Genomic DNA, 26,157 nt, shown 5'->3' with positions numbered 1-26,157 from the left:
AATTATTAGTTTAAGAGATGATCAGTATTGACTCCCTAACACTAAAACCCAAAAATATTATCTATACCCTACAATTACAAACAAGATAAAAATATGATTCTCTGGAAACTAAACGTAGCTTGATCATATTTCTCAGTGATAGTAAAGGTCAAAATATACACTGTCCTTGAGTTCAAATAACTTAAGTATTAGGAATTATTCTCCATCACTCATCTCTTTCTTATTTGACCAAATTTATTACCACAGAGAATCAATTAACCTACCCAAACCCTGCTACTAGCATATCACAAAGAAAACTAGGTACAGGCTTCAGAACCGGGACTGGGACTCTCTCCCCAAGATTCCTTGTGGGTTTGCAGAACCCATGAAGATGTCATTATACCTCTTCCCGGGATAGTGCTGAAGTGAGGTCAGCCACCTGAAGTAGCGATTCATTTTCTTACCTTGGGAGAGACAGCCTGGCTCAGTGAAGGAAAAAAAGCTTTAGAATAAAACTAACTTAAGTTCAATCTGTGATCTTGGATATCTGACATCTGTAAGCCTTGCCTTTTTCGTGTCTAAAAGAAAATCAAATGATATTTCATAGAATGTTGTGACCTTAAGAAGAGTTCTCGCTATACTGTACAAACCCTTAGCACAGCATCTGACCCATTGTATAGGAGTAAGAACTGAATAGCCTAAATGGCATTGTGGTTCCCAATTGTTTTCAAATCTCAGGTCAGCTTTTTTTTTTTTTCAAGATTTTTTTTTATTGTTTAAAAGGAAACAAAAAGTAACATAAACTTAACCTCATTTGTTTCCTCATTTAGATAATTTACCTGTTTCTGGCATTGGTGCGCTCCTTTAGTTCATACAAGGCTCCACCAACTGAAGAGAATGGTGAAGAACAAAATCTCCAGCGTGCAATGGCAAGGATTAAGAAAGGAATAAACTACGTGTTTCCTAAAATATCATGCAAAAAACAAAACATTTCAAAGGAGACAATGGACAATGTAAACAATGTGTATGTTAGAGAGAATATTTCTGACCCTACCCTTTCTGATTTAAGCAATACCCAAGATTTCTTCAAGGATAAGGAAAAAAGCTGTGGCACAGAGAAAAACACAATGACTGAAAATGAGAGTCAATCACTTATACCCAGTCCTAGTGTCTCAGAAACTGTACCAATTGCTTCAGGAGAATCTGATATAGAAAATCTGGATAATAAGGAGATTCAGAGCAAGTCAGGTGATGGGAGCAGCAAAGAGGTAAGATGTTTTAATATCCTGATTACTTACTGTTGATTTATGGCATTTTGGTAAGAAAGTGAGTGGGTGTTGAAGTTGCGGAGAGTTAGAGTACACATTTGATCCTAGCTCTACACTCCTTGCTCCTGATTTTATGCTTCTGATGAAGTTAATTAACCATTGTAAGCTTCAGTTTCCTTGTCTATAAATGCAGATAAAATTGTATCTATTTCTTAGGGAGGATAAGACTAAGAAAAATAGCTCAAAGGTGCACAGAACAGTGCCCAGTCTATAGTAAACACTTAGTAAACATTAGAAAATATAATTTTAAAAGTCTATAAATTTATAAGCAGGCAGTGTGGGGTGATGAAAACATACCAAAGAAACTTAAGTTTTCAAAATCGATGTGTATTATTAGAGAAATCATTAAACTCTCCTGGGTGTTATCATCTTTAAAACGTTAAATTGGACTACAGGATGGCTAAAATACTTTCTTATTGGCTAAAATTCTAGGATTCTCATCACTTTATTTGTGCAGCATATACTATAACGTATATAATTAAGTTGGACTAAAAGAATAAAGAAAACCCACCAGTTTGAATTGTGAACAGTGTGTAGCTTTATCAACTCGTGGACAAAGAAAACAAAACAAAAAAGCAACAGCAAAAACAACAAAATAACCCAACACATTTAAAGAAGGGTATATATTGCTGTTAACTTAGCTTATAAAATGTACACCCTACTGGAAACATTCTTACTGTCTTCATTTGCAAGCACCATGTCTTGGTAGGAGGTATGATTTAATAGAAAGCTACATCTACAGAGATCACATCTGTTCTGCAGGCTTCTTGCGTTGTACCTCAGTAGGGAATCATCTCAGATCACTCACAGGCACTGCCCAGGGGCAGAGAATGTCTCTTTCCAGATCCCCAGAAATGACTCTGGCATCATCTTGTCTCCCGGACCTCTTCCAGCTTGGCAACTGCTCTGCAGTAACTTCTCATATTGGCCTAATAGGAGTTGAATTGTAATTACTCAAAATCCTTCTGTCTCCTACTGAAGGCCTTTTTCTTTGTGTTAAAGAAACATTTTCACTCCTTAGCATGCCCAATATTTTGAGGTTCATTTTCCTTTAATTAATACCATTTCTAGAAAACAGGGAAAACTGTTCTCCAGCTACACTTGTATATCTTCACTTATAACTTTGACTACCATCTATTTCTGGGTAAAAGTGCTATTTATCACAGCACATTGTGTTGAAATGCTCCAGGAAACTTCTTGCCAATCTAATTGGAAAGTCTGGGATATGAAAATGTATAGGAAAGATGACACTAAATATGATTGTAAATGTTGAGGCTTCAGAAGTTGTAATGTATGCTGCCTACTTACTTGGTCCTACTGATTGATTGGCTACTCATAGATTTATTCACTTATCTGTACATTTGTTACATATTTTAGACACTTTCCAGATTATGCAACTCATGAGTACTTTAAGATGCTGATCTACCAAAAGCCAAAGAATAAAATATAAAAATCACATGATTTGATAATTCTGAGATACATTCTTTTCTTTCTTTTGTATTTAAACTTTCAGCCATTGTTTATTACAACATAACTATATAAATTTTAGAAAAATAATGTCAAACTTTATATCAAGTTTTATAACTTTTTTCATAATGTAGCAATGTATCAGGGTCACTTTCTCATGCCATTAAGTCATCTTCTTTTTTTTTTTTTTAATTTTTTTTTTCAACGTTTATTTATTTTTGGGACAGAGAGAGACAGAGCATGAACGGGGGAAGGGCAGAGAGAGAAGGAGACACAGAATCGGAAACAGGCTCCAGGCTCTGAGCCATCAGCCCAGAGCCTGACGCGGGGCTCGAACTCACGGACTGCGAGATCGTGACCTGGCTGAAGTCGGACGCTTAACCGACTGTGCCACCCAGGCGCCCCTAAGTCATCTTCTAATAAAATTATTTCTACTTTTGAATCCCAATTGATTTATTTATAAAATTAGAATAATACATACTAAAAGAGGTTTGGAAAAATCACATCAAATAGTTTATGTAAAAATTCTAAAATAACATATAAATATAAGGTATATAATTTTCAATTATTGAATGCCTAAGAATTATATATTAACTTATTTGTTATTTACTCTCATATTGCTATAGCCTTTATTTCATCAGAAATAATGAAAATATGAGAACTGAAATAATAAAAGTGATTTGTTTAAGAGTAATATCCTGATGGATATATATTTTTAGTTGAGCGCCAAATGTCTTACTGACAACTGACTATGTAAGATCTAAAGCAAATAAGGCTTCCTAATGATATTTTGTTGACACTTATTGTGCATAAGACCAAGAGGTAGGACAAAATATTTACAGTTTTCCTTTTGATATACTTTACTTAGACATTTCCTTATTTTTTAAGAAATAAGACTGTTTTTTCCCAAATGTTTTAATACATTTATCTTATTTTTTTAATTAGAAAACAATTGTGTATACTATTAACTTAGAATAGTGGTCATTTTAAAGGATGATGTGTTGCATATTAATTTTGAAATAAAGTAAAATAAAGCATTGTGAGAAAATCATTTCAAATAAAAGCCATGCATGTCACACATGCGTCATTACCACATATACAAAGCCATGGCTACCTTATCATATCCAGTCTTGACCTTCAGTCAAGAGCAGAGTGAGAAGCAATGTCAATCCTTGCAAATAGCCTGTCTGCATAGGGCTGGTACCACTTTGCCAGGTCTATTCGTGACTCTTACTCCTTGTGCCATTTCTTCATTTCACTTCAAGATAACCTCACATCATTCCCATCCTATGATGGCATACACAAGAATGTCTGGACTCAATTTTACAATACCAACTAAATGTACTCTTGTCTACCCATCTTTAGCATCAAGGAGTAATTACTTCTGATGCTGCTCATCTAGCTGAAATGGCTTATATGGAATCTTGTGAACAACTTCAAGAGGGCTTTGGAACTCAAACCCTTTTGGATACTGGAGATAACCTATACACCTTTTAGGAGAATAGTGTTATGAACTAAATGTTAATTTTAATCTAAAAGTTATTTTAGCTTAAATGAATATTTAATTAATTTTTTAAAACTTCAACTCACGGAGACATGTATCCTTTTAATGAAAATCATGAAATTAGCTTAAACAGTATTTTAAACCTGGTAAAGTTCTTTTTGTATACAGTTTTTCTTATTTCTGAAAATAAAACAAGCCTGAACCACAGTGAGAAAGTTGAATCACAGCTTTTTTGGTGGGACTTTACTTTTCAGAAGGTAAAGCAATCTAGCTCATCTGAATGCAGCACAGTGGATATTGCTATCTCCGAAGAAGAAACCGTCTGTGAACATGAAAAGCCAAAGCAGCTTAAAAATGGTAAGAGAAAAATAAGTTCCTTTGATCATTATATTGAAAATAGACTAAATTTCTCAACATAACTAATGCCATTAGATGTATTTTAACTTTAGAGAGTTTATTAACTTAACTAAGGAACACACACATACAAATATGTGTGTACAAGCACATGTACATGTGCCCAAAGGAATCCTCTCAGAAACTTATAGGGAAAGTCAATAGAAAAGTCAACATTTGGAAAAGAGGGGCAGGGTCTATTTCCTAGAAGTTTAATGCAGTAGTTAAGAGCACTGGGTCTGGAATCATACAGGCCTGAGTTCAAATCCCAGGTCACGTGACCATTTACTACCTTTACTTACCCTCTTTCAGGCTCATTTCTTAATATGTAAAATGAAGATAATAATGAAACTTACCTCACAGGATTGGTAAAAAGATTAAACTAGTGTAGATGCATGTGTGTCCATGCATGGATGTGTGCATGTGTGCGTGTGTGTGTATATTTTTATGCCTCTTGGAATAAAGTCAATATTCAAAATACTCACGTGAAAACATCCTATATCTTTCATAGGAAAACATATCATGCAATGGTGATTTATTTTTATATTCCACATGAATCTTAAGAAATGTATAAGGCTTCAGTCAGCTGATTGACTCACTAGCTATGTAACATACATCTGTTGATGACTTGTAATTCAAATTAATTTCCTAGAAAGATTGACAAATATTTATAGGTTCTCTGCATTTGAAATCACTGGAAACCATCAACATGGTAACTGCTAAATGTTCAAATTCCTGTATTCAAAATAAGAACCTGCTGTCAGCTGCTCAACTTCTAGAACTTGTATCATTCAAGACAAAGGAGGAAAAATTTCCTATACTTTTTGACCAAAGATGTATGAATTGACAGTAGGTAAAATTCTAAAATGAAATGTGTTGACTTTAAATTCCACCCACCTCTATTTCTTCATGTTCTCCCCTGTTAAGCAGAGTCTTCTCTATCTTGGGATTTCTTTATGCTAGCTCTCTTGACAGGAATGTAGAGTCCAATCCATGCATATGCCCCCTACCCACAAAGCACTCTGTAATCCAGGGGGCTCCTTCAATAAGTCTAAATCAAAATCACCATTCTCCTACCACCTGAGACCTGACATCAATTTAACTGACGTAACTAATATTATACTTCTTATCAGTTCCTGAATACCTATGTACTTAAATGAGAATGCTTATTATACCATATGAATCTTCAGGCTTTATGCCAAACTGTGATATTTAGAAGATATTGTATGTGGGGGAGAGGAGCGATTTGAAGGATGGGGATAATTCTATTCTCAGACTCTGTTCCACCAGGCTAGGGGATGTTCTAAGTCATCTCTGCCTTTCACAATTTCTTCCTCTAGTGTTCTCCCACATTAACTTTTTTTGTTTCCCCTCAATGACTGCAATGGTCACAGCATCAGGGGTGAAAATCAAATGTTCATAAGTCAGAGATCACATGTGTTAGATTCCATAAGTAATCACCAAGGACTATGGTGGAAAGTTCAGGATGTCTACTTTTTCATGAATTTTCAAGATTTTTCTTCTTAGCAGTTTCATTCTTGACAGGTTATAGACGAAGATCTTCACCTGGCCAAATTAGTGGTGAATCCAAGAAAGGAAGAATTTGGCAGAACATAAGGAAAACCTGCCGCAAGATAGTGGAAAATGGTTGTTTTAAGTGTTTCATTGGCCTTGTCACTCTGCTCAGCACAGGTGCTCTGGTAAGTACGTGAGACTTTTATGGGGAAAAATGTATCTGAAGTCTGTTACTTGAAGCCACCGTGCCAAATTAGTTTTCCCCAGATACTTAGTATAGCAGTAAAGTTCATATTCTGTGATTTTACTTTTGGGAAACATACATTACAATTTCTTTTTTTTTTTTTTAATTTTTTTTCCAACGTTTATTTATTTTTGGGACAGAGAGAGACAGAGCATGAATGGGGGAGGGGCAGAGAGAGAGGGAGACACAGAATCGGAAACAGGCTCCAGGCTCTGAGCCATCAGCCCAGAGCCTGACGCGGGGCTCGAACTCGCCGACCGCGAGATCGTGACCTGGCTGAAGCCGGACGCTTAACCAACTGCGCCACCCAGGCGCCCCTACAATTTCTTAAAATCTGTATATGCCTCATTCAGTATTAAATAAATCAAACAATTTTGAAATATAAGAATGACAGTGGGAAACGTGAATGTGAGATACCTAATTCTTATTTTAATAAAGTTTCATGTATGAGACAAAGTTTAAGAATATGCACATACATACTTTTGTGCTGTGCTAGTACTTTGGTGCCTATTCAATCAGGAAAGAGAAGTACTATATACTTTTAATAACCTTTGAACCAAAAATACATATATTTTAATATTTATTCATTTTTCAGAGTGAGAGAAACAGAGCATGAATGGGGAAGGGGAAAAGAGAGAGGGAGACACAGAATCTGAAGCAGGCTGCAGGCTCTGAGCTGTCAGCCCAGAGCCCGACTCAGGCTCGAGTGCACGAACCATGAGATCATGACCTGAGCCAAAATCGGACACTTAACCAACTGAGCCACCCAATCCTGCATTTATGAAGCCTTTTGAGAGAAAGAGAGTAAATGCGCTGGGGAGGGGCAAGAGAGGGGCGGGGGGAGAGGATCTGAAGCAGGCTCTGCACTGAGAGCAGAGAGCCTGATGCGGAACTTGAACTCACAGACCGTGAGATCATGACCTGAGCTGAAGTCGGACTCTTAACTGACTGAGCCACCCAGGTGCCCTGAACCAAAAATATATTTACCCATTGACACAACAACCTTAATTCTAGGAAATTATCCTACAAATATCTGAGGAAGTATGAAATGCATTTACAAGGCTCTTCAGTGAAGAATTCTTTGTATAGAAAAAGATTAAAAAGTAAAAATAGTCTACAATAGGTAACTGTTTAAATATGCTTTGATATAAACATCCAATGGGACACCATGCAGCTATTTTGAAAATTCAAAAGCTGTATGCATGCTAATATTGCAAGTTATAGCAATGTGCAAAAAAAGAGAAAGATCTAGAATAAAGTGTATCTATTAGGTATCTATTAATATTCATGTTTCCCCTGTCATTCATAAATTTTAAAATTGTTTTATTTATTTGATATTGAATGAGGCATATGACATTTTACTTAGGAAATAAAGAAAAATAGAATTTATATTATATTATTTTCCAGTGTTTGATTAAAGAGAATCAGAGAAGGATGCACGAGAAACAGTTAATTGTGAGATACACAGAGCAAATGAATGGATTCATGGCTGGGAACCAGACTTTGTACTGCATACAATTTTTAAAGTAAATTTTATATTGACATTTACCACACATTTACCACAAACCTAGAAATTATAAGTGTCTAACCTAAAGAATTTTCCCCTGGGTGGCTCAGTCAGTTAAGTGCCTGACTTCCGCTCAGGCCATGATCTCACAGTTCATGAGTTCGAGCCCTGTGTCAGGCTCTGTATTGACAGCTCGGAGCCTAGAATCTGCTTCAGATTCTGTGTTTCCCTCTCTTTCTGCCCCTCCCCTTTTCCCATTCTGTTCTCTCTCTCTCTGAAAAATAAATAAACATTAAAAAAAGTAAACAAGGATTAAAGTAATCCTATGTTAATAATGGTGTGATTCTTATAAATCTAATGTTAAATAAAAGTAACATTTTCTCACAAACCGTGAGATCATGACATGAGGTGAAGTCTGATGCTTAACTGACTGAACGACCCAGGTGCCCCAATCTTTGTTTACTTTTTGACCTTGAATGCACTTTAATACAAGCCTTCCTGACTTTGTTGGTACTTTATTGCCTTTTTCAATGCTGAGATAAAAACACTATGAAATTGCTTTCAGTGACATTATCAGACTTTGTGTCCTCTACAGTAAAGGTTGACCTATTAATCTGAGAAGCTTTGGAGAAATGATTATAGTTTTATTTCATATTCATGTGTTTCCACTGGTTTGCCTGATTATTTCTGCAGCAGAGCAATTTATTAGATATTTTATTATCTATTAGATGTTTTATTGGGGCCACACTGAAATTACACATTAATTTATACAGACATAATATTTTTATAATATTGAGTCTTCCATCTAGGCAAAATGGCATATCTTTACATTATTTGGCGTGTTTTTATGTTCTATAGCAATTTTATAATTTTTAAAAATATATATTTATTTACATTCAAGTTAATTAGCATACAGTGTAGTATTGGTTTCAAGAGTAGAACCCAGTGACTCATCACTTACATATAACACCAGTGCTCCTCCCAGCAAGTGCCCTCCTTAATGCCCATCACCCATTTAGCCCATCCTCCCCACCTCCCCTCCAGCAACCCTCAGTTCTCCATATTTAAGAGTCTCTTATGCTTTGCCTCCATCTCTGTTTTTACCTTATTTTTCCTGAAGACATATTTAAAAGAATTTCTACTCTCTTAGTAAGTGCCACATATCTGCAAATTGGCTACATGGAATTAGAGATAAGAACCAGTTAGATGTGAGCAAAGGTTTTGCCTCTTATATTAAGTTTGATTAACTGATTCATGAGAAGAATTCTGGATCACTGTGGTGCCAAATTCAGTCTCTATAAGAAATTCTGGGACCAATTACTGATGTCTGCTATAGACATAGGATCAGAAAATGTTATTTATGGATTATGTGAATAAATCCAAACCAAGTGAACCAGCCCGTGAAACTACAACCTATGACTTTGCTCATGATCTGTTTGCTAGAGATAGCATTTCATTCCGCTCTATGCCAAAAGATTTTTTAAAAAATTACATGTACACTAATCCTCAAATGTTTTACCCACAGGCTTTTGAAGATATATATATTGATCAGAGAAAGACTATTAAAATCTTATTAGAATATGCTGACATGATCTTCACTTACATCTTCATTCTGGAAATGCTTCTAAAGTGGATGGCATATGGTTTTAAAGCCTATTTCACTGATAGCTGGTATAAGCTAGACTTCATGGTTGTCATTGTACGTATTTCAAAGAAAAATTTTAAAGACTATTATTCAATTTTTTTCTTCTTTACTCTTACTCTCACTTAACTCTTTCCTTTACTTATATCTACCTTTTTCCTCTCTTTGTACATTTTTAGTCACCAAAATCCCCTATTTCTTCATTTGTAATACTTAACATTTGTCCTTTTCCTCTCAACCTAAAAATTTTAAAGTTCAACATTTCACCCCTAGATTATTCTAATGACCACATATGAACCCACTACTAATGGGATAGACATCCTGAAATATTTAAATTCTGTTGGCTTGATGTTTAAATCATATATTCAAAACAGACGACTTACCATAACCTTCACCATTACCACTGTGATCCAAGCTACTGAAGATTCTCAGTTGGATTTCCAGTGCAGATCCCTGCCCCTGCCACTGCACACCTTCCTTCTAAGCGCCACATAGCAGCCACATACATTTTACTGCTGTAAAACAGAAGTCAGTCCAGGTCTCTTTTCTTCTTGAAACTCTTCAATAAGCATCTCATGTCGCTCTGAGTAAAAAACTACATTCTCTGCCATCAAAGCCTACAAGTTTCTCCATGATCGGTCTTGTCTCCTATCACTTTCTGTTTCCATTATCCCAATTTATAGACTGCTCCACCTGCACTGACCTTCCTGAAGATCTCCCATATGCCAAGATTCCTTCCATCTTAGTGCCTTTGCAGTTATTTTTCCTTCCACCTGGAACTTTTGCTGGCTCACCTCATTTATGTCTACTCAAATAAGAGTGCAGAAATTGGGTCTTTCCCCGCTACCGTATTTAAAACTGCAACTACTACAATGCTCCTTTTTCCTTTCTCTGCACTCTTCATCTCTATAGCACCTATTAATATTATATATTAATTGATATTCATTGTTTATTCATTGTGATTGTTTGTCTTCCCTTTTGAAAGATTAGCTCCTTTGGGGAAGAAATGCTTTCCCAATGTGGTTCTCTTCTTATTCCTAATGCTTAGAAAAACTCATGTATCATAGTAGGTACTCAGTAATTTTTGTTGAATGAACAAATGGTTCCTATTCTATAAGCAATGATTGACTGAAGCTTCTCACTGTATAAATAATGACTTACAGTATCTGATCTCTGTCTTCTAAATAAATTATTGCAAATTAACCTCCTCCAACAAAAATCACACTATATCTGCAACCCACCTTCCTGTTTCCTAGTCATTGTTCTTAGGTGTACACAACCCGTGACACTTACATAAATCATATGTTTACTCCAAAGCTCACTTTAAGGCCATCTCTTAGTATAGGATAAAAAAGAACAAATTTTCATTTATGTTGCTTGAAAATACATAAAATATGAAGGTACTATAAAAGTTAGTTGTAACTCCATCACCTTGCTCAATCTCTGTTAACATTTATTAACCCTGAATGATCTTTATGCATATGTTTACTTTAAGAAATCACCTTGGTATCTTTGTATACATTTTTATAATTTGTACTTAAACTTAACAATGTTCATATACTCTTGATGCCTCTTCTCTGAAATACTATTTTGTATACTGTGTTAACCATATTTATATATGAATTCACATGTAAATATATTTCAAATTTTGTTTTTATGAATACATGATATACTATTACTGTATGGAAAATAATCATGAAACTGATTATTAATCTAATTTCAAACAAAAAATGGATGTAAATATTAACCCTTGATCATAAAGAATGTCAAATATACAAATTTTTTATTTCAATAATATATATATTCCTACTACCAGAAAATGCTTTTGTTTTATCTTTATCTTTTTTAAAGTAACTTTAACACAAGGTTATTTTCTTATACTTTTCTTTAAGTCATTGTTAAGATATATTGAAATATATTTTACATCTTTGCATATTTCTTGGGAAGCTTTGACTGTTTATCATTTTTAAATAAGTGCAAAGTTTATTTTGCAGATTGTTTTGATTAAGTTAAAATAAACCCTATTCACTCTTTTTTTTCTTAAATATATTTAGGTGTTTTGTCTTAGCTTAATAGGCAAATCTCGGGAAGAATTCAAACCACTAATTTCTGTTAAATTCCTCCGGGCACTCAGAGTTCTATCTCAATTTGAAAGAATGAAGGTAAGAAAAAAGTGTCTAAACTAATATGTAGGTTTTTATTTAGGATTAATAAATTTCTATAAATTAAAAACTTTATAGTCTTCTCGTTTGCATCTTTAACAATACTAATGCAAAAACCTTATATTCCACAATTTACAAATATAGAAGAAAGGTATATGAGTTATGCTTATTAAGATTTTAGGACTTTCCTGCTCATAAGATATGAAAAATCATAAAGATAAGAAAAAAACCCTAATAGTTGAGAGAAATAATATAAAATTTTAAAAACTAGTACTATTGTAGCCCACTTGGGTGTCTATGAGTATTAATACAATTATCTCAATGTTAAAAATATAACTGACAAAATGAAACTTTGATCACCTAGATGCTTAAAATTATAGGAATATGATACACGCTAAGTAATTATACTGAATAAAAGTTTGAATTTTAAAATAAATTAATGTTTTCAAGTCACGCATCACAAATTATGAATTCTTGTCATCTCTCCCTCACCGTCACGTTAAACCTCTTTTGAACAATGTGAGGGAAGCTAACAGGTAAAGCCACATAAAACAACCAGTGTTCAATCTTTTGTGCCTACAATGGAAACCCACCCCAAATGGCTCGACCTAATGGAGCAAACAGTTTATGGCCACCACAAATAGTATAATTATGTAAAATACAGTCATCAGCTATGTGCATAAATGGGAAAAAAAAGTCTAGTTTTTTCTTTTATTTCATAACCATACATCTGTTTTCTTGAATTTTTTATTTATATAGATTATTTATCATTAATCTGCCTACTTGAATAATATTACAGAATATCACATATTCAGTGTAGGTAGGATCCAGTAAGAAAATTATTTATGTTTGATGTGTATTTTTCTTATAGTTCATATATTATATATTACTTTAAAACTGCCACATATTAATAAACCATAGCACTTAAGATCTTTTCACTTGGCAAAAACATGGATACTTGTTTTAATCTCAAAATTTAGATAATTATAGATGATTATTATAAACAAATAGAAATATAAGTAATTTAAAGTATTTTAAACCAAAATATATGTTTCAGAAATTTTAATAGCATAATCTTTATATGATATTTATATATACACATATGCATACATAAATACATGTATTAAGTACATTAATTATACTTTAATATATATGTAAGTACATGACTGATAGTAATATTTTTATAATTCATATGAATCTGTGATCAACTCATTATAACAGGAATTAGTCCTGATCAACCTATTCCCTAAATGCATTGCTGGTGTTGGGGAAGAAATATTCTTACTATAACTGGAAGTTTGTACCTCTTAATCCCCTCCACCCACTGCCAACCCCTCTCCACTCTGATAACCACTAGTTTGTTTCCTGTATAGATGAGTCTGTTCTGTTTTGTTTTGTTTGTTCACTTGTTTTATTTTTAAATTCCACATATAAGTGAAACCATATGGTATCTGTCTTTCTCTTGTCTGACTTATTTCTTTTAGCACAATACTCTCAAAGCCCATCCATGTGGTTGCTAATAGCAAGATCTCATTCATTTTTATGGCTGAGTAATAGCCCATTGTTTATATATACAGCATCTTCTTTACCATTCATCTGTTCATAGATACTTAGGTTGCTTCCATATCTTGGCTATTGTAAACAATGCTGCAGTAAGCACAGAAATGCATATATACTTTCATATTAGTGTTTTCATTTTCTTTGGGTAAATATCCAGAAGTAGAATTATTGAATTATGTACTATTTCTATTTTTAATTTTTTGAGGAACCTCCATACAATTTTCTATAGTTGCTACACAAATTTACATTCCCACCAACAGTAAATGAGGGTTTCCCTACCCCACATCTTCACCAGCACTTGTTATTTCTTATCATTTTGATACTAGCCATTCTGCCAGGTGTAAGGTGGTATCTCATTGTGGTTTCCGTTTGCATTACCCCAATGATTAGTGATGTTGAGTCTCTTTTCATATGTTAGCCTTCTGAATGTCTTTGGCTATTGAGGTCCAATTTTTTAATTGGATTGCTTATGGGTATTTTTATGTTAAGATATATAAGTTCTTTATATATTTTGTATATTAACTAACCCTTTATCAGATATATCATTTGCAAATATTCTCTCATATTCAGGAGGCTGCCTGTTCATTTTGTTGATGGTTTCCTTCACTGTGCAAAAGTTTTTTTGTGTGTGTAATCCAGTAATAGTTTATTTTTGCCTTTGTTTTCTTTGTCTGAAGAGACAGAAAATGAAGAGAAAATGTTGTTAAGGCTAACAACAAAGATATTACTACCTACAGTTTTTTCTAGGATTTTTATGGCTTCAGGACTCATAATCAGGTCTTTAATCCATTGTGAGTTTATTTTTGTGCATGGTATAAAAACGTGGTCCAAATTCATTCTTCTACATGTGGCTGCTCAGTTTTCCCAGCACCATTTATTGAAGACTGTCTTTTCCCACCGTATATTCTTTCTTCCTTTGTTGTAGATTAATTGACCGTGTCATCATGGGTTTATTTCTGGACTCTATTCTGCTCTATTGCAGATCCAGATCTTTAAGCTTCATCTCAACTTCTGGAAGTTCTGTAGTTGAATGAGTTCTGAAAACATACCATTGAATATATAAGGAAGCCACATGATTACAAAATTACTGTTTTATGTATTTAATAAACTCCAGGTGCTGGGTACTCTTACTACTAAAATATTTGTATCAACAGTATCTACTACTTTTATTCTTACATAAGTGTATTTTCTGATAGGGATAGCATTTTTTTCATTAGAGTCATCAGTGGACTTCTCAAAATATCCAAAGTTCCAACAAAGGATCTGTGACTTAGTTTTAGGAATAAAGTGTTACTGAAAGCACAATTAAAAGTTAAAATATTTATTCAAGTCCAGAAAACTGAGGGATATCAGCAAAAAAGTATAGCAAAAAGGGTATGTATCCAGTAATGGCTAAGGGAAGGGAAGGTTAGAATGGTAGAAAAGAGAATCAGTGGTCTTCACAAAGAGAGAGAGAGAGAGAGAGAGAGAGAGAGAAATGAGGTTGGTAGAAACGAATCAAAAGTGTAAATGCTAAAGGAAAGGTATTACCAAGAATGAATATTTCTGTTGGTTATAGGAAATGCTTTACATTTGCCATAACAGCTATAGTGGAGTGATAAGAATAAAATCTGATTATAATATTCAAGAGAGAAGGGAGTTGAGGAAATGGAGATGGTGATTCCAGACTATTACTATTAATCAAATTCAAGTGGTTGATTTATTTCCTAAACTTCCTGCTCTGGAGTGGCTCACCAGTGACATAGAGTGGTGCAGTGAAGAGGTTTGTGACTCTGCAGGGTGCAGAGGCCCATTCAGTGTTTCTTGAAATAGTCTCTTGCCTTTATTTCATTGATCTACAGTCTCTTGGTCCTCCTCGTATTTCCCCTGCCACTTCAGTGTCTGCTTTGTAGGTTAATCCTCCCTAAAGTTAGAATCACCCAGACTTAGATCTAGGCCTTTCTTTCTCATTTTATGTGCTTTCTAGATAATATGTACACATACATATGCACAGGTTCAGTTGTTTTGCCCATTTCTGGCCCAATACAGGAAGCTGATAGATGTGTTAAATCAGTGAAATAATTATTTTACTAATCAACACAGTTGCTTTTTCATGATTTTTTTAGTACAACTATTTTGAGACTATCTGGATTTTTAATGTATATTTTTAATTGAAATTTATAATTTAGGTAATTCAAATACTGGCATGCTGGCCTATTGAATCTTTAGAGATGACCTGTTTTTGTTATTTCAATATGACATTACATTTAGTATTTCCAGTTCAACTAAAGTGATTTCACATTTCTTACCTAAAGTTTACCTGTTTGTTTTTTATATGCCAGGTGGTTGTGAGAGCTTTGATAAAAACAACTTTACCTGCTTTGAATGTGTTTCTGGTCTGCTTAATGATCTGGCTGGCTTTTAGCATCATAGGAGTGTACTTATTTGCTGGCACGTTCTATGAATGCATTGACCCAACAAGTGGAGAAAGGTTTCCTATATCTGAAGTCATGAATAAGAGTCAGTGTGAAAGCCTTGTGTTTAATGAATCCATGCAATGGGAGAATGCAAAACTGAACTTTGATAATGTTGGAAATGGTTTCCTTTCACTGCTTCAAGTAGTAAGTTCACTTTTGATGTTTTTTACTTTTTATCAGTGTTTTTAGATGTCCGTGCATATTATAGGTGGACATAATGTGGACAAATGTGAATGGACAAAATGTGAATGATTACTAGAGTTGGTTATAACATATTTTAGCAATTATTTAAAATACATGTTATGCAACATACTACACTAGGCTCATTTGGAAAGATGAAAGTGAAATTCAGACCCTGCTTTCCTGGGAGAAGGAAGTGAAGATGAAGGTAGGACTGACGGGGGAGATGGCAGGTACTGGCCAAACCTATTTCCACCATCACTGATAAGGTAATAGGGTCACAATTTTTGGTACAACTAAAGTTACTACTGTTTTGTTTCTACTCAGTGCTATGAGGAATGGCTACTCAGTCACCCACCATCTAACAGAAGTGAGGAGAGAAATCATTCATTCTTGTCTTACCACCCCAGTAGAAAAGCACATAAATAGCAGTTACCACTAACAATGACACTTGGGCAATGTGTATTTATTTATCATTTATCTATCTACCTCTCTCTCTCTCTCTCTCTCTCTTTCTATTTATACTATCTTACAACATTTTGTTATCAACTACAGTAAAACTACTACAATTAAGCTAAGTAAAAATAAATAGTTGTTAAATAGTTGTTAACAGATAATAGAAATGCAACAATGAAAATGATAAAGGTCTCAATTACAGGGTATATTGAAATGTGGTCAGCCTTAGTAATCAAATGTTTTACTGTATTAATAACAAATTGAGTTTCACTTTTTATTTGAAACAAAGCTTAAGATTTCCATAAGAATTAAATACATGCTATTTTTACAGGCAACATTTAATGGATGGATCACCATTATGAATTCAGCAGTTGATTCTACTGGTGTAAGTATAATATAATCTTACAGCCATTGTTAAAATTCAAGAAAAGTTATTTTTACAATTCAAGAAGAGGGTACCAAGAATAATAGAATAGATAACATGATCAAAGTGAATGCTTATAGTAGACAGAAATTAAATACATTTCAAATTGAACATTTCACAGAAAACGAAATCCTTCCAGGATTATGTACAGTGGTTGAACCCTAATAAGCCCATTTGAAGGTTTATCAGACTTCATAACAATGGTTAAACCAATGCAATAAATTTTAAAATCCAAATAAACAAAGCAATGATATCCTTTCACTAACGAGCAAAGAGAAAATATTACTTCTGTAGAATTGTTGGATTTTCCTGTTGTAAGTTGTCTTATAAATCTTATGTTTTAAAGCGTTAGTATCAATATTTTGCTTATTTTTCACTTTTTAATTTATTTTTATTTTTAAAGACTTTACTTTTTAGAGCAGTTTTGGGTTTACAACAAAATTGAGAGGAAAGCGTAGAGATTTCCCCTATACCCACTTGACCCCACACATGCATAGCCTATTATTGATATCACTTACCAGAATGGTACATTTTTACCCAGGATGAACCTACATTGACAGATCATACTCTCCCAAAGTCCAGAGTTTATTTGAGGGTTCACTTGGTGTTGTACATTATATGGGTTTGAACAATTGTGTAATGACTGACATGTAAGTATGATTACAATATCATACAGAATATTTTCACTGCCCTAAAAATCCACTATGCCCTGTCTTATTTTGATTATTTTTTAACTTAACTTTTAGGTAAATAAGCAACCTAATTTTGAAGACAACATCTACATGTCTTGTTACTTTATCAGCTTTATTGTTATTGGATTATTTCTTCCTTTGAGTATGCTGATCGGTGTTATTATTGCTAATTTCAACAAGCATAAAATAAAGGTAAGTATAAATATTCTTTGTTCATTAATACCTGAGAAAACACATTTATAAGAATGTCCTGCTTCAAATAATTGGTTTTGGATTCAGCTTAATGTAATTTTTATTTGGTGCTTATCTATTAAAAAAATTTGATGTTCCTGCATATTGATAAATATTGCTAAAATGTTCATCTTTACATTGTTTTATATATTGAAATATAAACAAACAAGTTAAAAGGTTAAAAATTGCAGGTGTTTATATATATATATATATATATATATATATATATATATATATGTTTGTAAATAATGACATGCTGACCAACAAGTAATATTGTGGTATATCTGCACAAATAGATGAAGAAGTTCAAGAAAAATAAGCTACACTTTTTTACTCTCTGATATGTTCAAAGCCTTCAGAGTCATATCTAGCATAGACATCTTTGTCAGTGCAGTAGCTTTTTCTGCTAGAAGTAGGGGGTATCCTAAATCCTAACCCCATGTCCTAAATAGCAGTGCTTGAAATCAGTAAGGGACAATTCAGAGACAGAATTGAAAAACCCATTTGATCCCACCTCCACACAAAGGCCTTCAAAGCTTCTGCAAATGCAAAGGCCTCAAAAGTCATTTAAATCTGCTTATTTTAACCACAGAGACCTACTTTCTAGAGGTATAGGAAAGCCTTCTAAAAAAATCAAAAGAATAGTCTAGTTTTGAAATTCTGTTTTCAGCCATGTCATCAAAGTTTAGTCATGTGCAGCATCCATAAACTGCTCTCAGCCTCCACTAATCAAATGGGATTAGAAGATCAGTGATCAAATATCCATTTGACTGGAAGCTTCAGCTTCTTGGGATCAATCCAGTGGGATAACATTCCAGGATTTGCTCCTGGGCTTCAAACCGGTGACCCCTATCAAATTTAAGTAACTAAGTCCTGACTTAGGGCAGTAACAATTCCTAATTTCCAGACTAACACACTAACCATTTACCTCTTATTCACTTTATATGTTTTGTATAAGATACTTAGTACTAGGAACACAAAGATGAAAAGCTCTAAAAGGTACTATGAAGAAGTAAGCACAAAGTGCTGTTGGATTAATAGTATAAAAAATATCTTTTGAAAGTATTATTTAGTAAATTAATATATGAACTTATAAAAACACATAAATGCCCAATTATATTTTTTCCTGTTATTAGAAGATACAAACCAATTTTTCCTTAGCTTTTGAGTTCAGTTTTTCTTGATAAACCTTTCCATTTATCCCCCACTGTTTCTCCTTTGTCTCTGCTTAACATGAGGTAGGCCTCAGTAGACTGAAAAGTTAAAAAAGAGTAGACTGCCCACAGGAAAGTGCACCAAAACATCATTGATATCGGTCATTACCATATATTCTACATGTGCTCGGTATGGATTTGTGTGCAGAAATCAGACATGGTTAAATGTGATTTAGTTCATTGCCTTTAAGACCTTTATAAAAGGTTAAATCAGTAATTACCAAGCTTTCCAAAATGTATATTGACAAAAGGTGAAATTTAGATTCATGTGATTTTAATATCTTTTTCTTTCATTTCTTTACCAGGGAGGCTCAAATATCTTTATAACAGTGAAACAGAAGAGACAATACCATGCACTGAGGGGGCTGTTGCATGAGGACTCTCAAAAAATAATACGTCGCCCAAGAGTAAGAAAACATCTAGATTTGTTTTCGAAGCTTCGTAAAAAGTTTATTTCATACATTCTCTTTTTAAAATGAATATGTGTTTTTAAAATTCTTCACAAATGCAGGGTGCCTGGGTGGCTCAGTTGGTTAAGTGTCTGACTTTGGTTCAGGTCATGATCTTGTGGTTCATGGGTTCAAGCCCCAGGTGGGGCTCTGTGCCTGCTTCCGTTTCTGTTTCTCTCCCTGCCCCTCCCCCGCTGACGCGCACGCTCTCTCTCTCTCTCTCTCTCTCTCTTTCAAAAATAAATAAACATTTAAAAAAATGTTAAATTCTCCACAAATGCTTTTGACAAAATTTAAAAATATGATCTTTAACAAGGTTTTGATGATCTTTTTGTTTGTTTTGACTATACATTAGAATTCTAGTTTGACAAAAACTTAGGCACTCACTTATTTTCCTGTTTATGCTGGGAGGTAAATTATAAACGTAAAGACTATATGTGTATGTATATATCCTACTAATAAGGCTATTACACCCACCTTTTTTTTTTTTTTACACACAGAACAAGTTCCAAAGATTCATGTTTGACTTGGTAACAAGCCAAGTTTTTAATGTCTTCATTATGGTTCTTATCTGTTTCCAAGCAATGACCATTATGATACAAAGTGATGAACAGAGTTCAGAAATGGACACTGCTCTCTACTGGATTACCTTATTTCTTGTTATGGTATACACGGGAGAATGTGTACTGAAGCTCATCTCTTTTCGTTGTAACTATTTCACCATGGGATGGAACATTTTTGATTTTATGGTGGTTATTTTCTCTATTACAGGTAAGAGTTTGTTTAGTTAGATTTTCTTTTATAGTAATACTAATTCAGGCAAGTTCTTATACTAAATATGTCCCAAGATATAGTCTTTTAGTAGGCAAAACAGATAGAGACCCTTTTTATTCCAATAGCATTGGCTTGTATTTTTACATTCATACATGTACACATGACAGCTATAAGATACTAAAAAATATTTGTTGAATTAATACATAGACTTCACTTAAGAGGTTACCAGGTAAATGCTTAATTACCCCTTCAGTATATCACATACATTATTTTTCTAGGATGTGTCTAGAAGGAGCTTTATGTCTTAACATGATATAACCTTTCAAGTTCCCTGTTTTTTTTTTTTTAATCTCCAAAACTGTTTACAACTTTCACAATACTAGAGTGTTAGGCTTTAATGAATTTGTCACCAGTTTTCTCTTACTTTGGGGATCTCAGTCTTTTATTTAACAATTATATTTGAATACATATTATGCTATACCCAAAGAATTCAGTAGTAAATAAGGAAGGCATAATCCCTGTAGGCACACAGTTTACAATGTAGTAAGGGATTCAGATGATTAAACAGTACATATTTAATGTTGTGCTATTAAGGTTATGATAAGGAAAGAAGCACGTGGTGTTACAGCAGCACAAGAAAGGGGAGTACCTATCAATAAGTAGAGGTCAGAGGTCAAACTTCCTGGATGAAGCAAAATCTAAATAGAGACATAATGAATAGGGGTAGACAAGTAAAGATTCTAGGATAAAAATGTTTTAGGCAGGGAAAAGTTTGTTTCTTGTCTGCCTCCCCATAAGATACGTACTGGAATATAAGCTCCATGAGAGACAATATTTAGATATTTATTGTGTCAAGCACTATTCTATACAGTGACTAGTGAAAAGGTAGACAAACTATTTGCTCAATTGTGATTCCAGAAAATTCAGCTTATTCATTTGGTAATAGAAGCAGTTCAACTATTGATAGACAGGTACAAGAAGCTTGAAAGAAAGGAAAGAAGGGACCTTTGGGATTAAAGTCAGAGCTACTGAATCAGCTATCTCAAAGGAGAGGAAATCACAGTCAGAGAGAAAGCTGTTTGAATATGAAATCTGAGAAGGCGAAATATCCTGGGTCCAGAATGTAGCTATAGCTGCATGTGACTAAAGTAAAGTGATGGAGATTACAGTTAAGAAAGTCAAAGACCAAGAGACTGGCCTTTCAATGAATCGTGGATGGTAAGTGTTGGAGTGGAAAGGGTGACAGTGAGCCAAGTACTAAAGTCTCCAATGAATATGAATAAGGGGGGAGGAATATCATAGAACCAAGAAATGGTCGGCAATAGTATCATAGTTCATTGGCATGATCCACAATGTGTCAGGACAGAAATTTCTTTTTTTTCTTTATAAAATTGACTTGAAGCATCTGGAAAAAAATGAAAGCATTGGAAAAAAATGAAAGATGCTTGGTCATTCCATTTTTCTACTCTGAGAAATATGGAGTGGGGAAGAAAGAGCTCTTTACACTTGAGAACATTCCAAGGGAGATACTGTTTTCAAGATAGAGTCAGATTTTAGATAAGAAAGGAGGTGAACAAAATCTAAGATGAGGATGTAGAAAAAATTATCTACAATTAAATGGGGATACCTCTGGCAAAATGGAGGAATTTGGAACATTGTAAGGAAAAATGAAAATCTGAGTCAGAGCAGAAGATTCACTAATACACTGTGGAAATGAAGGTATAGATAAGGTAGAATGTCAGAGAGAAGGTTATGGACAGTGATCAAGTTGAACGGAAATATGAGACATGATCATTCCAGATTCAACAAATACACCATATCATTTAGAAACTTCATGGAATTCTCCCCTCCTCATCTTCTCAACTCAAAATGAACCACAGTCTCTCCAGTACTTGCAGAGGACATCCCCTATACTTTTATGGTAATTGTAATTTTATAGTTCTAGCTCTTACTCCCTCATCTACCCACAACTGCTACAAAAATAGTTCTAGGCCAAGACTCATTTATTTAATTCAATTTAAAGATGCTAAGAACCCAAAGACTATTTATGAAATAAATAAATTATAATCTGTGAATCACTGAATGCCAGACATTTTTGTAATTATATTTATCAACTAGGTCTTTCTGCCTTGCATTATAATTACTTTAAATGTCTACCTCTACTCTCTAGAATATAAGGCCTTTGAGGACAGAAGTCAGGTCATTCATCTTTGCATTTTGCATTGACACCTTTATACTAGATGTCCAATAAAGGCTGGATTGAGCTAAATTTATTTATCCAACTGCAATCAGAAAAAAAAGAATATGACTACTATTTTGTATTATGGAATCATGCCATCTGTGATTCCAGAATTAGTTGATCTATAATGGCATAATAAGATGATGATTCAAATAATTATCTTCCAAATTTTGCTAGATACCCTGAAAATTGCCACAATGAGTATTTGGCTAATCCCCACTTTCAATATATTCTGTTATATGGGAAGGATTAATAAAATGATCTTAACATATAGAAAAAATGGAATGTAAAATAATTTATATTCCTCTAAATACAATCATATTTAAATAGTTTTATTACCTGTTTTATCTTCTCCCACACCAAGGACTATTTCTGCCTCTGATGGTAGGATACTACCTTGTGCCTCCTTCTGTTGTGCAACTGATACTACTCTCACGGATCATCCACATCCTACGTCCTGGGAAAGGACCAAAGGTGTTCCGTGACCTGCTGCTTCCTTTGATGCTATCTTTCCCAGCATTGTTGAACATCAGTCTTCTCATCTTTCTGGTCATGTTCGTCTACGCCATCTTTGGAATGTACAATTTTGCCTATGTTAAAAAGGAATTTGGAATTAATGATGTGGCCAACTTTGAAACCTTTGGCAGCAGTATGCTCTGTCTTTTCCAAGTTACAATATTTGCTGGCTGGGATGGGATGCTCAATGCAATTTTCAACAGTAAATGGTCAGACTGTGATCCTGATAAAATTAACCCCGGCACTCAGGTTAGAGGAGATTGTGGTAATCCCTTTGTTGGGATTATTTATTTTGTCAGTTACATCTTCATATCATGGATGATCATTGTAAACATGTACATTATTGCTGTCATGGAATTTTTAAATATTGCTTCTAAGAAAAAAGCCAAGACATTAAGTGAAGATGATTTTAAGAAATTCTTTCAGGTATGGAAGAGGTTTGACCCTGATAGGACCCAGTACATAGACTCTAGCAAGCTTTCAGATCTTGCAGCTGCTCTTGACCCTCCTCTTTTTATGGCAAAACCAAACAAGGGCCAGCTCGTTGCCATGGATCTTCCCATGGCTGCTGGGGACAGAATTCATTGCCTTGACATCTTACTTGCTTTAACTAAACGAGTTATGGGTACAGATGTGAGGATGGAGAAAGTTATTTCAGAGATGGAATCAGGGTTTGCATTAGCCAACCCTTTTAAGATCATGTATGAACCAATTACAACTACTCTGAAACGAAAACAAGAGGCAGTCTCAGCAACCATAATTCAGCGTGCTTATAAAAATTACCGCTTGAGGCGAAATGACAAAAATACATCAGACATTCATATGATAGATGATGACAAGGAAGTTCAAGCTACCACAGAAAATGCTTATTTTGACAAAGCTGAAGAAAAGTTAACTATTCAAAGCCAAATCTAATCCCACTTGCCACCTTTTTTCACCTTTTTCACATATTCTAAAAATGTTAGAAGTTTGAATCAGAAATAAAAATGAAGATCAGAGAAGTAAAGATTTTACTTAATAATCAATTGTTTACAACCCATGGAAGTTAAGCTTGTGCTCACAAGACTCCATGTCAAGTTGACTTTCACCTTTGTATACTGAGTCTAACCAAGATAAGACCTTAGAATCACTTTAGTGAGTTAAATGGGTTAAATTTGCCATTTGATAATCCAATGCTTGTTTTCTCTATCTGGCTTTTATGGTGTGTGTTTCATCTAGAGGACTGAGGAAGTGATGGTAGAGATGAGTAGCTTTCTTGTATACTTTATGTCTACTTTAACTTGATGGGATTCAAATCATCATTAAGAGGACTTAGTTACAAATAAACAATTACTTTCTTAATGTCGGGTAGTGTTAATAAAAACACAGTGCTGCAAGCTGTTAAATCATAAACTTGCCAGACAGATGTCAACTGGGGAAGAGAAAGGACAGGTCTTAGAAAGTGCCTTTGAGATCAACCACAGATAGTCTTGGGCTGATTCAAGCCACTTTGGTTAACTGGAGCCTTGGTTTTTGTTTTTGTTTTTGTTTTTGTTTTTGTTTTTGTTTTTGTTTTTGTTTCCTTCCTTTCTTTCTTTCTTTCTTTCTTTCTTTCTTTCGGTACTAGGAATTAATATTGCTTAATTGTTTTTGGATTCCTGGTTTTTCATCTTTTTGGCTACTTCTACCTAAGCTCTAGTTCTTCAACAGAATGGATTCATAGAATAAGAAGTGCAAAGGGAACTATAGTTATGGCCTACATTTTTCTCATTTTTTTCTCATTTATGCTTTTTTAAAAATATACATTTACTAAAACGATACGATATAGAAACTTAGTAGATTCATATCTATCATAACACTGATGTATTTTTACCATTTAGCCATAATGCAACATTGAGTAGTAAGAGCTGGCAAATGAAAGTCATAATATGAATTCGAAGAGTCGGGGTTACCATTATGTGTAAGGATTTTTGCAGTGTCTTGATCTTTAATTGGGAAACTGTGGCCACTTTGAAATACTTTTCACTGACTTTATGGTTCTCTATAGCTTAGAGAAAGACAGCAATCACTGAAACTGTGAGGACTCTGAATAGATTAAAGTGTAAGTTTGTTGTTGGTGGTGTTGTATAACATTAGCGTATGCAGATTAGTTTTTACTTTGTCATTTATCTTTCCAAGTTTTTTTTTTGCTGTTTTTAATCTTATCACACATTCTGTAAAATGTTTTTATATTTGAAAAGCTTGAAAATCCTAAGTATTAATTTTCACAGTTGAAATTATCTTTAAAAGATAGACACAAATAGTTGGTCTTTGACATAATCATAAAAATGCAGCCACTCATATCCATGTAGTTCAAGATTCTGATATTTGTTCCATTTGTATTAAGATTGATTACAGTGTACCCACAAAATCCCAAAGGATTCAGAAAGAAAATATGCATACTGTTGATGTAAGTGACAAACTTTAAATATGTTGTATGACATTCAATATCACTTAAATATCAGTAATTGTATTTTATTATGAATGCATGATCTTGAGCCTTAACTTTATAATCTATTTCTGCTCCTCAGAAATGTATTAACTTGACCAAGATGCCTTTGGAGGAACCCCTAAGTAAATGTAATTGCAGGGTTCTCTTTCTTTCTAGAAGTGTTCCTTCCCTTTGTCCTCTGCTCTTCATCATCGGATGGTGACTAGTGAGGAATTAGCATTAACTTGGTGACATGGTGACAGCTGGTGCTTTATCTAAATTTCTTAGTTTTCTATTTCTTGGAAATGCTTTATGTAAAAACTGCTTCAGATATTTAAGCTGAATCTTAATTTGCTTCTGTAAATGCAAGACCATTAATTGATTTTGGTTTGAAAATTAGATCTTTTACTTGTAAACCATGTTTGCTACTAACCTTCCAAAAATTGTGTAAAGAATTATTTTTTAAATAAGTCTTACAATATATTCTACTTTTTAGATAATATACAAAATAATAAATACAACATGTTAACCACACTAAACTTTGTTTTTTTTCTCTGGTAAATCAGGTTGTCTAGTGTGTATAACACCAACTTTTAAAATGAGCCTAACATTAAAGCTTATTCATTTAGGTTCAAAATTTAAAACTGGCAGAACTTGTGCTTCTTTTGGATTCACAAAAATTTGTAAAATAAATTTTAGTAAGCTTAGCAGAGACCTTTACACATTGACATTCCTCCTGTCAAAGTCATAAAATAAGTCAGATATATCTCAGTATT

The 26,157-nt window shown here is 33.9% G+C and overlaps 1 protein-coding gene across 2 annotated transcripts in view; it reads left to right on the top strand.

The window, feature by feature from the left end:
- The window catches only part of SCN7A (sodium voltage-gated channel alpha subunit 7), an 80,022-nt gene extending 54,107 nt beyond the window's left edge, over positions 1 to 25,915 (top strand). For both annotated transcript variants that reach the window (XM_043576948.1, XM_043576949.1), the window contains exons 15-25: positions 810 to 1,247; positions 4,533 to 4,635; positions 6,217 to 6,371; positions 9,463 to 9,636; positions 11,634 to 11,741; positions 15,623 to 15,901; positions 16,725 to 16,778; positions 17,564 to 17,701; positions 19,257 to 19,361; positions 19,904 to 20,174; positions 22,781 to 25,915. In XM_043576948.1, the coding sequence (XP_043432883.1) occupies positions 810 to 1,247; positions 4,533 to 4,635; positions 6,217 to 6,371; positions 9,463 to 9,636; positions 11,634 to 11,741; positions 15,623 to 15,901; positions 16,725 to 16,778; positions 17,564 to 17,701; positions 19,257 to 19,361; positions 19,904 to 20,174; positions 22,781 to 23,847 (2,892 nt within the window). In that variant the 3' untranslated portion in view covers positions 23,848 to 25,915. The remainder of the gene's footprint in view (positions 1 to 809; positions 1,248 to 4,532; positions 4,636 to 6,216; positions 6,372 to 9,462; positions 9,637 to 11,633; positions 11,742 to 15,622; positions 15,902 to 16,724; positions 16,779 to 17,563; positions 17,702 to 19,256; positions 19,362 to 19,903; positions 20,175 to 22,780) is intronic.
- The last annotated feature ends 242 nt before the right edge of the window (positions 25,916 to 26,157 follow it).

Source organism: Prionailurus bengalensis, chromosome C1 (assembly GCF_016509475.1).
Source record: "Prionailurus bengalensis isolate Pbe53 chromosome C1, Fcat_Pben_1.1_paternal_pri, whole genome shotgun sequence".
In the NCBI taxonomy this organism is placed as follows: domain Eukaryota; kingdom Metazoa; phylum Chordata; class Mammalia; order Carnivora; family Felidae; genus Prionailurus; species Prionailurus bengalensis.
Note: the sequence above shows the minus strand (reverse complement) of the source record. Positions and strands in the feature narration are given on the sequence as shown.